The sequence below is a fragment of the Cyprinus carpio genome, chromosome B12 (assembly GCF_018340385.1).
Source record: "Cyprinus carpio isolate SPL01 chromosome B12, ASM1834038v1, whole genome shotgun sequence".
Lineage (NCBI taxonomy): Eukaryota > Metazoa > Chordata > Actinopteri > Cypriniformes > Cyprinidae > Cyprinus > Cyprinus carpio.
The window spans coordinates 7,239,934-7,256,373 of NC_056608.1; the positions used below are offsets into that span (position 1 = coordinate 7,239,934).

At 35.2% G+C, this 16,440-nt stretch overlaps 2 protein-coding genes across 2 annotated transcripts; both read right to left on the reverse strand.

Moving 5' to 3' along the window:
* Positions 1-2,222: 2,222 nt before the first annotated feature.
* LOC122139167 (cytochrome c oxidase subunit NDUFA4-like) lies at positions 2,223-4,254 on the reverse strand. Its single transcript, XM_042735135.1, has 4 exons — positions 4,040-4,254; positions 2,776-2,864; positions 2,622-2,682; positions 2,223-2,456 (listed from the first exon to the last, which is right to left on the reverse strand). Exons 1-4 carry the CDS (start codon positions 4,079-4,081, stop codon positions 2,406-2,408), a joined length of 243 nt encoding a protein of 80 aa, XP_042591069.1. The 5' UTR covers positions 4,082-4,254; the 3' UTR covers positions 2,223-2,405.
* A 1,210-nt stretch (positions 4,255-5,464) lies between these two features.
* On the reverse strand, positions 5,465-15,195 carry LOC109059794 (protein FAM117A-like). The gene is made up of 8 exons (XM_042734715.1): positions 14,843-15,195; positions 13,762-13,901; positions 12,163-12,282; positions 11,876-11,967; positions 7,238-7,366; positions 6,965-7,115; positions 5,766-5,886; positions 5,465-5,645 (listed from the first exon to the last, which is right to left on the reverse strand). The coding sequence occupies exons 3-8, from the start codon at positions 12,176-12,178 to the stop codon at positions 5,465-5,467; spliced, it is 690 nt and encodes a 229-aa protein (XP_042590649.1). The 5' UTR covers positions 12,179-12,282; positions 13,762-13,901; positions 14,843-15,195.
* Between the last annotated feature and the right edge of the window lie 1,245 nt (positions 15,196-16,440).

A 16,440-nucleotide genomic window follows, 5' to 3' on the forward strand; every position in this document is an offset into this window, starting at 1 on the left:
CTTGGCTACAAATCAGTTCAACATGTACGAGTTTGAAGGTGTACAACTTGTGCTACAGTATTTACTGTACATAGAAAAGTAAAAGTGCTGCTACTATGCAACTGTAATTATACTGTATGTTGTAAGTAGTATTGAAACCCTGTAGATAAGCCTGTAGGCCGCTTTCCCTCGTGAACAAGAAACATGGTAAAACTATAAGTGCTGTGCTGTATATCATAGGGAAAAATTTTTTTTTGTTAAGGTCCTTTTTTTTTTTTTTTCCTCTCCTCTTCCTCGTTGTCTCCCACTAGGATTCATTTTCCAAATCACATGTGCTCCTTTTTTATATCCTGAGATTCTGTCTGGTGTGTCATTAGTGTTAGCTACTTACAGATTTTTTTTTTTTTTCAATTGCTTACACACATTTTAAAAACTTTGCCTCTTTTTTTTCAAAACTTTATACACATATCCAAGAATTGTACACACAGTATGCAAAATGCTCAGATCGTGTTTTTGCAGAAAACACTGAGCAAATTGGAACGTGTGCGAAAACAGGGGAAATGTGTTTAATGGTTTGAGAAACGTTATGAAAACTGAATGAATGATTTGGGAAAACTGGACCAAAATGAATCAGTTATAATGTGTTAGCAATCAAGAAAAACTTTAAGCTGAATCAGTTATAATGTGTTAGCAATTGATGGATGTATCCTCCTGATCACCGAAACCTGCTCCACCAACATCAGAAGCTTTCGCTTTTCGAATTCATGTGGACAACAGTGAAGAGCCACTTCCCGAGGAGCCCAGAAGAAAGCCCAGGACACTTAGTCATCACAGTGTCACATGGAGCCCGAAGTATACATATTGTATATAGTGTTACAGAGTATGTTTTGTTTGTAGTGTAAATTTTTAGTATTTTAGTAGTGTATTTAGCTCATTGCTGTGTGTGGATGTTGGTTTTTGGTGAATGGTGATGTACTGATATGCGTTTCCTGGGTGGTTGTTCTGGTTTTTAGTGCTTTTCTATGTGGTTGTCAGGATGTTTTTTGAGTGGTTTGCTAATGCGTTGAAATGGTCTTGACAAGTTTTCTGCGCAGCTGCTGTGGACTCCTCTTAGCATTTTTCATTTTGCATTGATACTGTACGTAGTTGTTATGCATTATGCGTGGTTGTTTGGTTAGGAGTGGTTTGTTTTAATTTGGGGTTGGTTGGGCTTTGGGTAGGTTAGGGTTAGGGTCCCTCACACGGTTTGGAGCTTGACGTGGTGTGTGAGGGCTTGTGTGCATCAGTGATGCTAAGAGTTACTTGTTACTTCACAACTACTGATAGGGTCACCCATAGTGGACACAGTCACAGCTGAGACGGCCAGACGAAGACAAACCACCAGATCCTGGACAGCAGCAGACTGGCCTGATGTTCCTGGCTGAAGATCACAAGCTGTCGTGTGTATGGGTAAGTTATTATTAATAGTTATTAAATATTAATAGAAAACAATTTTCTATTAATATTTTGCAAACAAAGCCTTATTATATGTGTAAAATAAAAAGTCATTGTAATGACAAAATAAAACTATGGAACACTGAAAAAACTAAAACTGTGTTTGTGTATGTGTATTAATTTATGTACAACTTAAATTACAACTTACAACATATAATTATACATTTGTCTTACTATGCCAATAAAGCCACTTGATATTAAATTATTTTAATTATATAATTTCTATGTTAATTACATATACTAAATATCAAATACTGGATACAATAATGGATTTAATAATTACAATTATAAATGTTTGTTTAAAAAGTCGGTAGGTGTCAGTCTTGAGCAGTCTGCAATATACTTTTTTTCCAATTAAAAACTTAGCTCTGTGTAATAATCTACTGTATTTGTTAATTTCCCACACAGCCTACTATGGCTTTCATCTTTGAATTTTTGCAGATGACAAGACTCAGAACTGTATACTTAAAGTCTGAAGTATAAGTTGTGAAAAGGAAGGAAGTTAGCACAGTTCCCTGTGGGGGGGCCCCGTGTTACTTATCAAACTTAAAGTATTTTTCCCATAGGGGATTTTTAAAAAGTCTTCCATAAAATCATCTAACTGGATGCTTCACACACACAAAAACACTTCTATTTATTGCTGTCTGTCATGTTTATTTTGGATAAAAAACAGTAAGCTCAGCACAGATGATATTGATACAGGTTTTGATGATGCAATTTCCCTTGATGTGACAGTATTTGTATCAGTATTCTGGTCAAAAGATAACATTCAGATAATACAGCTTGTGTATGTGCTCCCTTTCAGTTTCAGTGTTAATAATTTAATATGGGGATTCACATTCACAGATAAGTTCTGGTATCTGATGACATGTTAGACTTGAAAGTGCAGCATTTATCACCCCCCAGCTGATTCACTGGGCTCTGCTCAGAAGTCAGGCCTGTCCTTCTTCAGTTTTAGAGTAGTCCATGTTGACAGTGAAGAGCTGTGGCAAATAGGTTATGGGTTAATTACATAGTATTACACTAACAAAATGTACCAAATGGGACTTTGGTAATAAGCTTAATGGACTATATTAGCTAAACATAGATGGACATACAAAGATGGTCACAGGAATGGCCTAAAAGTCTACATGAATGTTGTTTTTCACCTTGTACTGGTCATTTGGCCCCAGTTTGTTCCAAGGCTCTGGGTTGTTCTTGCGATCCCATCTGTTGACAGATTTTAGTCAGTCATATACTCTGAATTATACTGGAATTTAATGATTTTTGTCTGTTTGATAATGTAATTAAAAGTGTTCTCACGAGCAGTCAGGGTTCTTTAGCGCAATGCGGCCCAGGTAAAGCATAGACATGGTCGCTCCACCACCGATGAAGATGAAGAGAGGAATCAACTTCAAAGAGAGACAGAATTATAAATAAACGGCTAAACAATGACAAAAAATGCTGAATAACCAATAACCTCCCTGTTATGCAGTCCATAAAATAAAAGACTTCAATATATTTTAGGGGTCAAACCTGTTACCATCATTTTTGTTAATTCAGTTAAATAGTATTCAATAAAAATAATATAATCATGTATAGCCTACAAATATCAGCATTCATCTCTTCCTAAAACGCTTTTAATATCAAACCTGTAAAAGACTGTCAAGAGTTTTGTGATTTAACTTGAGATATAGGCTAGGCCTACATGGCTACACACACACACACACAAATGTTTTTTTTTTCTTCTTCTTCTTCTTCTTAAAGAATCACTTTATCAAACCGGAAAAGGTGTGTTTCCAAGAATGACCCATTTAATGCTGTCTATGTAGGCAGTTCAATAGGTTTTGAGACCTCGCCATGCTTATCTGAGGGAAATAACAACTGTCTTTATGTTGATTCAGATAATCTACAAGCCGGAAAGCTCTCATTTCTTTGATATTTAGAGTTTATTACAAAATCCAGTACTGCAGCTGCGTATTAGATACTGTACAACAAAGTAGCATATGTATCACATAATACATAAATGTCCGAATTCCTTCGCATAGGCTACCTACTATGAATAGGTTCTATACTATTTTAGGCTTAAGTCTTGTAAATCTCGATAGAAAGCTGTTATGGTAAATGACTTAAAAGCGGTACAATTGATTTCACCTCAATGCCCTTGACGTACAGCTGATGAACATTACACTGCAACACAGTCATATGACAGATAACGCGACCTACAGCCGGTATACGTGCTCAGCCACTGGTGTTATATGGTGAAGTCACGTACACAATGGATAGACTGAAAACCATTTGATCAATGCCAATTTCATCACCATATCACAGAATGACCACAATATCTCATCACTGTGAATGAAATAACACGAAATCCATGTTTAGCCTTCTCCACTGCGGTCATTCAAATATACTGTTTGGCTTTTAAATCAAACATTTGTATTAAATATACCCCTCAAGCAGCGTACGAGGGTGTATTTACGACAGAGCCAACGCCTGAAACGATTCTGAGGCATAATTTGAGAATGAATGAATCGTCATTATCAACAGACAGAAGCATCAGCGGTAAGAGATCTGAAATACTTACAGCCGGGTGGCTTTTCACTTGTTTCAGTACGGTACTCAGCATGTCAAACTCCCGAGATAGCCTATATATAAATATATATATAGAACAGGATTAATGAGAGGTCTGATGGTGTTCGCACGCTCTGCTGTGTGTTTCTGGAGCGGAGTGTAAAGGGATGCCTGATATCAATGCGCTGTGGAAGGACAGAGGGCGTCCGCGGGTGACACAATTAAAATAGCCTACTCTTGTGGCCAAACAAAATAACCATTAGTATTGGTGAACCACCAGTGGTATATATAACTAAATTATTTAGCAAAATGCTCTGGGATATGTGTAGTTTAATTTGAATCATCTGTTAGCCTATCCGAAATTATTTTTAGTAAGTTCTTAATTGAGATTGTTTTAAAACTAGTGCTGGGCAACGATTAATAAATTATATCGTGACATGTAATGAAAATATGTGAAATCTGGGGACAATAAAGGAGCAGCGGTATGAAACTGAACATTTGATATAACAGATTTTTTTTTTTTAAAACATCTCGTTTGCTGCATATACTATAAATCACATTACTTGCTGAAATTAAATTTAGCACTTAATTTTCTTTTCTTAATCATGACCGTCAAAATCACAGTAGGCTATGTTGTTTCTCATTATATCACCCGCTTGGAATTTAGTAAGACAGAACAAGCATTCAGTCATGCTCGATTCTACTTTATTGGTGTCAAAACATACTACAGACATAGAAGAATTTAAGTGATCTATAGAAAGAAAAGAATAAAACAATATGTATGTAGGTTCCCCCAAGTACTCTCCAATGGGAAGGCAAGTAGTCCAAACTAACTCATTGAACATAAAGCATTTTAAACAAAGCTTAAAATAACAATAAACATCATGTGCACATTGAATGAAGAAATACTTTAAAGTCAGATAATGTCACCATTTACATTCTATAGCTTATCTTTAGCAGGGAAAAAAAATAAAATAATAAAAAGTGCAAACAGTACAGACTTGCTAACTAATCTTACATTCATGTACAGATTAATCTATACAAATATAAAAACATTCATAGGTTCAAGGTAAACAATGTAAACATTCATTAGACAAAAAAAAACTACTTTTGAAAAAATAAAAATGGTAAATGTAAATGTACCATTAAAGCATGACTGAGACATTCACCTCAAATCAAAGAACATGAATATACAGTACCTACTGAAATGGTCTATGACTGTAATAATCCACCCACATACTTCTTCAATAAACTTTTCAATAATCAAAACAAAATATAACTAAAGTACATATATTAAAAAATAATACATTTGCCATTTTTTAAGTAGGTGGTAAAATGCAGATTTAAAATACAATCATTGCCTAATAGTACCATTCAGTTTTATATATATATACACGCAGATGCTGATTTCACCGGTCTTTCTTTTCTTACTAACTCATCACTGTCCCACCCAGCAGGACCCTGGAGAAACTGAGAGGCTGCAGATCAGGAAGTCCACTGGAGGTAGGAGGGGTTCGGGAGATTGGACAGGGCAGAAGGCTGAGCCTGTGTGTGTGGTGAAGTTCACTTTGTTGGGGTCAGGACAGGAGGACACGTACACTTGATCCAAACATGGAAGGCTGAATTAGAGGATGGGGGGGGGGGGGGGTGGTGACAGAAGGTGTGGGTGTTGAGATAACCATAGCTTTATAACTGTACATAACCACATAGCAACACTCTAGCATGGCATGCCTACTCACACGTTCTCTTCACACACTCGGATTCTTTCACAGCCTTCTGGTGGATCTCTCTGAAAGCTGTAGCTGTTATTGGGACGTGGTGATGAGGACACCATCACAATACATGAGTTGACCTCTTCAACTGAGGACAGAGCAGAATCACAGTCAGTTCAAATTAAAGATACAAAGGGAGGTAACCAGATTTATGAAATGGAAAACAACTGTACTAGTTCAGCAGTCAAAATATACTTGAAATCTCACTTGACAATTGATAATAATTACACCTTTTTAACTTTTCAAATGCTTTTAAAAAATGGTTTTACTTTCCCTAATTAGGATTATTATTTGGCAGTTTAAGATCATTTTGAGCACAAAGTATGTGCTTTCTGCAAACTGAATTGTTGCTAGCATAATGGACCCTTTTTATATATCTGAGATTCTCAGTATAGCATTACAAATGCATGTAGCGTTTTTAGAAAACAAAATCTATTAGATTTACAATGTTAATAATGGTGGAATTTTTATTTATTTATTTATTTATTTATATCGGGGTGTACTTTCACCATGTCATATAGTTAAAGGGATAGTTCACCCAAAAATAATTTTTTAATTAATTTTTTTTTTTCATTTTTTTTTTTTAATTATGTTGTTTTTTAAGATTTTCTTTCTTCTGTCGAACACAGAAGATATTCTGAAGAACGTTGGTAACCAAACAGTTGCAGGTAGCCATTGACTTCCATAGTATGGAGAAAAAAAAATCCCATGGAAGTCAGGAAGGCTTGGTTACGCACATTCTTCAAAATATCAAGGCAAGTGTAAATCTTGGCTGAGTTTTTGGGTGAACCGTCCCTTTAAGGTTACTGTGTTGAGAGTGTAACCTTTGAGAACATTTTAAAATTGTATGCAAAACAATCACACACTCTTTTCAAGCCCTGTTATATAGTACATACAAACGGTAAAACAATATTATAATCACTACAAGATTGCTCTGGTAACCACCAGGGTGTGCTGGGCAGGAATTTTTGCAGGGTATTTAAAGGGTGTTTTGAATGTGTTGAAAAAACGGTACATTTCCAGGCACAAGACACCAAAGACCAAACTGTGTCCTGAAAACGTGGACGTCTGGTCACCTTAATATATAGTTAAGTTTTTGACAGGAATAATATGGTGGTGATGTATCAGCAAGAGTTTAAAAAAAAAAAAAAAAAAAAAACACATACCAGTTTCGAGTTCTAGAGGGCGCTGTGGAGAGCAAGATGTGGATGAGGAAGAAGAAGAGTGAGAAGCTACACAGGAAGACCCAATCTGAAATCCCCTCTTGGAGCTCAGGTGAGGAACAGGAGCCCTGTGGCCATCAGGAACCTCATATATCTTAAAAATAAAAAATAAAAAACAGTTACATGAAGGTTTCCAGTCATGCAAGTTTTAATATGCAACTTTGCATGATATCAGCCTACACAATAAGTTAAAATGGTGAAAAGTGTTGGACATACTCCACAGTGCTGAACTGATGAGTGATGTGTGAAGACTTTCTCCAGCTCCTGATCTAGTCTCTCTTCACTTTGACGCAGACGTGACGGCAGTCGAGTCAATGACGCAGATGGGATTAATAGAGCAGGGGACTGAGAAGAGAAGAAACACAAACATATTGGTATTAGTATTATTACAATGGCTTTTTATTCTTATCTAATAATATTTTCTATCCTTAGTTATTCCCAGATTTTTTTACGTCAAGGCCATCCAACGCAATATATATATATATATATATTAAGAGGTGCCAAACAGGAATTAATTATATAAAAATCTGAATATATAAATGTAAATTGTGAATATATAGCTATAAGTCTGAATATATTGTTATGTATAAATATACAGAAATAAATATGAATATATAGTTCTAATTCCGAATGTATAAATGCAAATCTGAATATATATTTATAATTCTGAATATATAAATGTATATATATTAAAATAATATATATCATAAAAAAGTTTGATATATATATATATATATATATATATATATATATATATATATATATATATATATATATATTTTGATATATATATATATATATATCTCAAACTTTTTTATTTAATGAAACCGGGAGTATTTAAATATTTAATTCATTAACAATGAATTGTTTTTGGTGAGGAAATGCATATTAATAATAATTATTTAAATACTAGCGATTTGCTGAGCCTCCTTAGTGGGCCCCGGATCCCGGGTTGAGAGCAACCACTCTAACACTAAATATATACATCCAAGAAACCTTTTGGTATTTTCACAAATAAATCTATATTTGCGTTAATCTTTTTTTGTATGTTTTTTAGTTGTTTTAATTGCAAAGGCATTTAGGATTTGAGGTTTCCTATGTGTCCTACCTATAATCAGGGCTTGACATTAACACCCGCCAAATGCAGGTGGATTTCAGTAGTGGTGGGTAATACAGTCACTCCCACTAGCCACTTTGGCAGATTGAATTTTATATAGCCTACAGTAACAGAGCTCAACATTAATGCTTGTATGGGACAAGTAGATGGCCGAGTGAAAGACAATTTTCCTTTTCCGACCGGACAACTGATGTGATTAAAACAACTAATTAGGGATGCACTTAAATTTGGATGATCATTTTTTTATTTTATTACATTCGGTGTAAACAGCAATCGATAATGGATAATCAACAAGATCAACCTAATCAACAAGATAATCAACAAATAACAAGGTCAGGTTAGTTGAGGCTCACGCAGTCTGTATGTGAAAAAATCTCGTTGAGAAATCAAAACAAATGAACGCAACTGCACACAGAAGAGCATACTGCGGTAAAAATTTAACTTAGTTTTTATATTTTATATTAGTTTTTATATTTATAATTAAGCAACATGACACAACCAAGAGAGTTAAGTTTTCCTTGAAAACCACGACTGCAAATTTGACATTGATTTTATACAAGAGTTCAAACGAGTAGTTAATATATATTTTAGTACAATATTGGCAATGTTGACATTTTTTGCTTGATTTGGCTAACGAAAATAGTTCCAAACATTAAAGCAGAACAGTCACACATCTCTGAGCGAAACAGCAGTTTCGTTACTGAATGATCTGCATTTTTGAACTACTGAGTCAATGATTCAGTGGTCCATTCATAAAGACAGGGAGCCGGTTGCATAAAAGGTTTAGACTAGTCTTAAAAGTAAGATGGTGTAAATTTGTTCTTTAAGTCTGGTCAAATTTTTTTTTAATTTGGTTACATAAAACGTAGATTAGTCTAGGCTGAATCCAAAATATAAGACTGATTACCCCTTGGTTAACTGCTAGTTGGTCAGACTAGATCTTAAAGGTACTGTATGTAGGATTGACACCGAGTGGCTGAACTAGGTATTGCAGTCCAAATTCTAAATATTGGAGAGGGGTTTTTTCACTCGGGCCCTCCTCCTCAGACTTGAGCAAACGCAGGTTGTCAGATTGACAACACAAATAGGAACGAGCCCACTTGATGATTAATGAAATGAAATACGATGTGTTTTCCACCAGCTGGCAACCCTGGGTGCCGAAATACAATTGGGTAAACTGGCAGTGGGTGGGTTTCACAAACCAAAACAGAGACCGACTTTCCGACCCAGAACCCACATTTTCAAAGGAGTATAACTGACTGTAGCATTGTTTTTCAGACAAACAAGTATGTTAACTTTGCATGTTTCTTAAATATCTGCAAACATATTATGGTATTTTTATGCTTTAGTACGGTCAAAAACGTACATACAGCACTTTTAAAACACAGTCTTAACATAGATGCTAAGTTTATGCAACTGGCCCAGGCACTTGCTTCATTCCTAACTGAATTAGACATCTGAACAAATCGTTTACATGCTGCCACTGCCACCTACTGACAGTTTACTTTCATACTTAAAAGTAGCTTATCTTTGCATTATTATTTTTTTTTTAACACTTCATATTTGTATATTTAAAAAAGATTTAAAACAGCAAGCTCATAACATCATTTATGCGGTTATAATTTTGCGTTGTAAATGCATTCATGCTACATTTCAGCTTCATTAAACTGTCCATTTAAATGCTTCTAAATGCCACTTCACCTGCTTCTGTTTCTTCTGCAGTAGAAAGATAGGTTTTGTTAATACTGATTTCATTTGATCGGTAAAAGCCCTATATTGACTTATTATGTTCATAAAATGTACGAATTTTATATGAATTTTATATGAAATATAACACACATGCATTTAATACGGTTAGGGAACATTTTTAAATGTATAAATAAATACATTTAGGTAAAATATTCTTTAAAATAACCTGGAAATCAATTTAAATAAATTTTAGTATGTAGTAACTTTAGCCATATAAAACGTAATTTCCCAACAACAAAACTGCGGCCAGTGAAAATGCTGATTGGCTAGTAAATTTGGAAAACCACTAGCCACATTGGCTGGTGAGCAAAAAAGTTAATGTCAAGCCCTGCCTGTAATGTAAGTGAACCACAAACACACACACTTTAAAAGCATGCAATACATTTTAAAAATGCAAATTATGAAAATTAGCACATACCATATATTACACTTCATTTCCTGCTAACACTTTAAGACGATGTTAGCATGAGATGAAAACTAAAGAAAAACACGAAAAGAAGTTTTTTATATTTTCAATTCATGCTGGATGGTCTGATTAAATTATCTCCCAAGCCAGGTATTAATTCATATATTTAACAAAATCACAAAGAAAGGAAGAGCTTTATCAACATACTGTATAAAACAACCCTTCAAAGGCACACAAAACTGAAACTGACACAATCACGAAAATGAACCAGTGTGCAGCAACATGGCATTACAGCCTCAAACAAAACTCTTGAATAGATATACATCTCAAAGTCTATATGGTATGAACCTTAAATTCTCCAGTGTGTACCTGAGTGGGTCCAGTCTATGCTGCTGAATTATAATCGCCCTGGATATGAATAAAGCATGTTACAAACACTGGTAAATATAGCCAAAAAGGGATATTTATCGCACATTTGATGGACAGCGAGTACTGCAGTATGCTGCACTCTTATACACAGGACTAATAAAACTTTGAAGTTTGCTTAAATACCAACTTTACACTACATATCTGATAAAGTGCTACGTGTGTGATGTTGTAGATTGTTGGTCTATATTTTGGTGAAACAGTATGTTGTGATGCATTAAAACTAACAAAAACAACAGGCATAACAAAATACCATTATATCTACCTAAAACTAAACTGAAATTAAAAACCATACTACACAATAAAAAAAGATCAAGCAGCTGAAATAAAACTGTGAGACTACTGTATAATAACCATAGGAAGTGTTTGCAGCCGGCCAGCATGTGTTTAAAGCAGAAGAGTTTTTGATACAAGCACTCTTCCTGTTACTTTTTGCAATCCTCCACACTTCCCTCTAACATTTGTGTACATGTGTCAGAATATGGCTCTTTTGGCTTCACCCGCATACCACCAAACTCATTTGAATTGCCTAGAAGCTTTTGGTGCAACCAAGAATATGCTTCCCTAAACTATAACACAACCAGAATTATATTCTAATTGTACGATAATATGTTGCAGCATTTTGATACAGGACATGCAATGACATAGATTTTCCATGCAAGTGCACTACAGTACTCTATCTATGCCACTATTTACACTTACGTACTGCAAAATACATACTGCTATTTACTTCACAGCGTAAAAAGCACCAATTGCTATTTGCACTTTCAGTGATGTTTGTAAGATATTTTTATGTCAAAGTACATTCTCTTAACCCAGTTTATTGTTCACTGACTACTATAAGTACATGGGTTTATCTCCCCCAAATGATCGTTGAATAGATAATATTCATAAGGCCTTGATGAGTGTAAGGAGTGTTTGCAAATATGCTTTATTTTTTAAATTAAACTTGATTTTTGTAATTCTGCAAGCGATGCTAGTAGTGCATAAATGGCATACTTTTACAGCATATTCTTTAATTAAATTTGACCACAATTGTAAATAGCTCCGTTTGATCTGTTTAGGTTGAAAAAGGAAATGAGGGATTGGGAATGAGGAACCAGGGAGCATAGAAGTGTTTGAAAAAGAGAATGACAGTATGTGTGTATATTAGTACCTGATGTTGGTTGTGCAGTTTCTCTTGATTGCCAACAAGAACACCTGACCTTTTCTTCTTCTGTTGTAGTTTGTTGTTTTCAGCTTGAAAATCTTAGAAACATAAAGAGTAAGGATAGAAAAGAGAAAAGAAACGGCAGTTTTTTTTCCTTTCCCACATAAACTATAGAGATGCATGTAGTGTGATGTAGATATATTAAATCTTACATGACTCACAGTTCATGCAACCACACATGAACGATAGTTTCATGCAATTTGCAATTGTATTTATTGTGCAATGAGACTTACAGATGAGTCTGCACATACGTCACTTCCATCCTGGAGACGTTCTGAATTTCCCCATGATGCCGAACGTTTGTGAAATCCAACAGCTGTTGTTTCAGCTCCAGCTAACCATGTGTGTGGTGTTTTACAAAAAGATCAACATTACAATCGCATGAAACTACATTTTAAGACTCTTGTTCAGAACATATTGTCATCTGTTCCTCATGACTATGGAATATTGCACTAGTCACATGAACTACTTTCATAGTGCATTTTTATCCTGTTTTTAAAGAAATTAAAATGCATGCCATTTGGTTACATCCTTGTTTTACTCACAAGGTTGACAATGTTTTAGTGAACTAGTACAACTAAACATTTTGCTATTAACCAGCTACAAGTGCAAAAAAAAACATTTTTAGAGAGACTAAAATATAAGGCAATTTCACAAGTAAATGGCTAAAACTTAAGCTTAAGTCATTATATGAAATAAAATATTATATGATGATATGAAAAAAAGAGTGAAATTTTGGCTTAGGTAATGAGGTACAGAAAACAGATGATATTTCAAAAATGAGAAAAGCTGATGCACCCATTTCCCTTCACATCTGAGCTGAGGGTTAAAGTTCATTAGGATTGCAGTAAATCATAGGATGTGATGAGCAAACCAGGGTGCAATGATGGTGCCAGAGAGTACCACAGACTTTTGGTATACTGTACATACCATGGTACTGCATGGCCCTGTTTACACTGATATTAAAAAACTGAAAATCGTGTCATTAATCACTTACCCCCATGTTATTTCCAAACCCTTAAAAGCTTTGTTCGTCTTCGGAACACAATTTAAGATATTTTGGATGAAAACCGGGAGGCTTGAGACTGTCCCAAAGACTGAAAATACACTGTCAAGGTCCAGAGAAGTATGAAAAGCATTGTCAGAATAGTCCATCTGCCATCAGTGGTTCAACCGTAGCGTTATGAAGCGATGAGAATACTTTTTTGTACATGAAAGAAAACAAAAATAACGACTTTATTCAAAACTTCCTCTCCTCTGTGTCTCTCCAAATCAGCGTAGAGCCATTTTGGAGAATCTGATCAGTACGCAGACAGTGTATGCTCTTCTGTGTCAGCCGCACTGCACTGATGCGCTGTTTTCTTTTATGCCAAAGTGTAAATATACGTAGAAAACGTACACCTGCATACTGATCAGATTCTCCAAAATGGCGCTACGGTGATGTGGGGAGGAATTGTTGAATAAAGTCGTTATTTTTGTTTTCTTTGTGTACAAAAAGTATTCTCATCACCCATAATGTTACGGTTGAATCACTGATGGCAGATGGACTATTCTAACGATGATTTTCATACTTTTCTGGACCTTGACACTGTTATTTACTTGGCAGTCTATGGGACAGACACAAGCCTCCCAGTTTTCATCCAAAATATCTTAAATTGTGTTCCGAAGACGAACGAAGCTTTTACGGGTTTGGAACGACATGGGGGTAAGTGATTAATGACAAAATTTTCATTTTGGGATGGAGTAACCCTTTAACATCTGTTCTGGGTGAGTCAGCTGAACTCAACTGGTAATATGGGCTAGAATTTATTATGGATCTTGCATCCTTTCACCTGTGTGGATTTGTCTTCCCTGCCGTGTCTGTCATCCTCTTTGGGCCATTGGCCTTGCAAGTACGGCAACACAATCGCATCCAGAGATACTGTGCGGTGGATCGGAGTCTGCAAACGCCACTCTGCTTTGGTCTTTTCACCTGAGGAAACAAGAAAGCTTGAAAACACCTGAAATCAAAGTGATTACAATAAACTGCATTCACAGAAAACCAGTGCTCAATTCTTCGCATACTTTAATGAGGAAACAAACTACTAAGAGACAACATTTTTGTGTTGTGTTATGTGTGTAGTGCAAAATTTATGAAATACATTTCAATATCATCTTTCATTTTAATCCTTTCTATTCAATGGTCTAGATCATAAAATGCTTCTAATTATTATTAATTATAATATTATTTATATGAATTAGATGATAAGAAAACCAATTTGAGCTGTAAAGATTAACATGATTTGATGACATATTAGTATTTAGATTGTCTGATATGAACAAACCCAGATGATCATCTCTTCTAGCATGACATGGGATGTTTCAAAGAACATCTTGTGCTTCAATGGATGCAAGAAAATGTGACCTTTAGTACAAAGGAGTTCACATGATCAGTGTCACAAATTGTATTATTTGATTACTGAAATATTCCTTCTTCATTCTTCTCCGTATGTCATAACCATTCTTGGTTCCGGCATCTTTATTTCCTGCTTTGGAATCCCAGATTTTTAATGTAGTCCCTATGGTATATCGGACACAGAGTATGATACAGTATGCCAATGAAACCATTCATCTTACAAACATAACTTAATTGTTTAAATTGTTTATAATTAAAACATCAATGATGATGAAGGTGATGATGATGTGTTGCTTGCTATGTACCAATAAAGTCTGGAAAAAAAAACTGAGTATAGATTAAATGCACAAACATTTTAAGGTTAATTAAATAATGTTTAGATCGTTATAGCACAAGAAGAAACAAATTAAAGTACTAATGCAGTTGCAAACATTCACATAACATTTCCTGTTGATCTTCAAGAAAGACATCCAGTGGCTCAGATCATGATAGTTACTGATGTGTCTACTATACTTCACCTGGAGTGATATTTGTGACGGCAGCTGGTTTGTGCAGCGTGAAGGGAACAGTAGCTCTGAGAGGCTGGAGACACGATGCGCTTCTGGACATCTTCATCTCTCCACAAACGCTGACTCTGGCGTCGTGAGCGGTTTTTGTCCTTTTCCAGCTGTCCATTTCCAGCTATCTATCCATTCTAAATGTGTCTCATCTAGTTCCTTAACTAGACCGATAACTAGAAGTTATACTTATTTAATCGCAGTCAAGCAAACGATTATAAAAGTTATGAGAGCTACTTGCTGCTCAACACCGAGTAACACTGATCTGTACCTCTCAAAACGCTCTGTGTCGGATCTTTCATTCATTTTAGGAAGTGGGCGGATACATTTAGAATTCGCCTTTTGATTGGCTAAAAGAAATAGCTGCGTTAAGGTAATTGGGTAATAAGACATCAATCCAGAAATAACGTAAACTTTTTTGGCTTCATCTCAAAGAATTAAATGAACTGCTCATTTGCACGCGCACACAAAATTCTAAAGATTCTAATACTTTTAAGTATGCCAATACTTGGCCAACTCCCTAATAGCGTGCAGTCTGTTGTACTAAGAAACCTCATGAAATCAAAACCGGAGTTCCGTGGCTTAGTCACTTTCTTTTAGTTTTAAATTAATCAGTGTAATGTGAGTGTACTCCCATTGACAAATTAGCAAAAGTTGAAATAATAAAATTGAAACTTAAATGTGTATAAGTGCAAATACAGTAGATGCTATAGTTAAGCTATGGTTGGCGTTCCGGGTCCCCTCTCCCTTGTCAAGCCCGAATCATCACCTCACACCCCATTATGGTGCCCCTGCATACAATAATATAAAGAATCTGGGGTTAATTAATACTTAACTGTAAGTTAAGCAACATGTTTAACATATTTCATATAGATGTGGTACTTTATTTCATATCTATGCACAGTAGATGTGGTATTTCTTCAGCGGGTGTAACAGTCACGTCCCTGTGGGTGTCTTCAGCATGTATTGTGGGAGATAAACTTCCATCAGTGGTAGTTTGCATTGGGTGGAGTTTGTGTGAGATAACACCTTCTGAATTTGTCAATTAATAGTTATCTTAAGTCATTTCAGCAGAAGAGCTGTTTTGTGGTCAGTGCTCTGACACTTATATTCGTCATTATTTTGTTTGAAAAGTACTCTTGTATTGATGTTTTGTTATCTATGGTTTACATATACTGTATTTGCTTTTTTCATGGTTTAGGTTTGCAGAGAGTTCTAGCAATAGAAATATTGAGAGACATTTTGACCATTCAAAGAATGATTTTGAAACTTTGATGTAGAGTGATATAAAGTGATCCGAGGATGCTTTGTATGTGTGTGTGTGTGTGTGTGTGTGTGTTTTTGTGTTTTTCTTTTTGAGTTTATCTTTTGTTTGATATCATTTATTTGAGACAGGAAGGGCTTTTCTTTTACCCTTTGTCTTTTGTAAACCTATCTTTTAGAATTTAATCAGTTTGAAGATCAAAAGTCATCCTTTAGCTTCACTCTGCTGCATGCTGTGAAATCAATCAATGGTCCCATCTTTTTAGCAAGCATATTTTCAGCTACTGGTCCCCATT

Excerpts from the sequence above, each read along its gene's own strand:
- LOC122139167 (XM_042735135.1), bottom strand. The coding sequence starts at position 4,081 with ATGCTGAGTACCGTACTGAAACAAGTGAAAAGCCACCCGGCT. Across the intron at positions 2,865-4,039 it reads AAGTGAAAAGCCACCCGGCT|TTGATTCCTCTCTTCATCTT; the intron begins GTAAGTATTTCA and ends CTCTCTTTGAAG. Across the intron at positions 2,683-2,775 it reads CTAAAGAACCCTGACTGCTC|ATGGGATCGCAAGAACAACC; the intron begins GTGAGAACACTT and ends ATCTGTCAACAG.
- LOC109059794 (XM_042734715.1), bottom strand. Across the intron at positions 7,367-11,875 it reads AACTGCACAACCAACATCAG|TCCCCTGCTCTATTAATCCC; the intron begins GTACTAATATAC and ends TTCTCTTCTCAG. Across the intron at positions 7,116-7,237 it reads CATCAGTTCAGCACTGTGGA|ATATATGAGGTTCCTGATGG; the intron begins GTATGTCCAACA and ends TTTATTTTTAAG.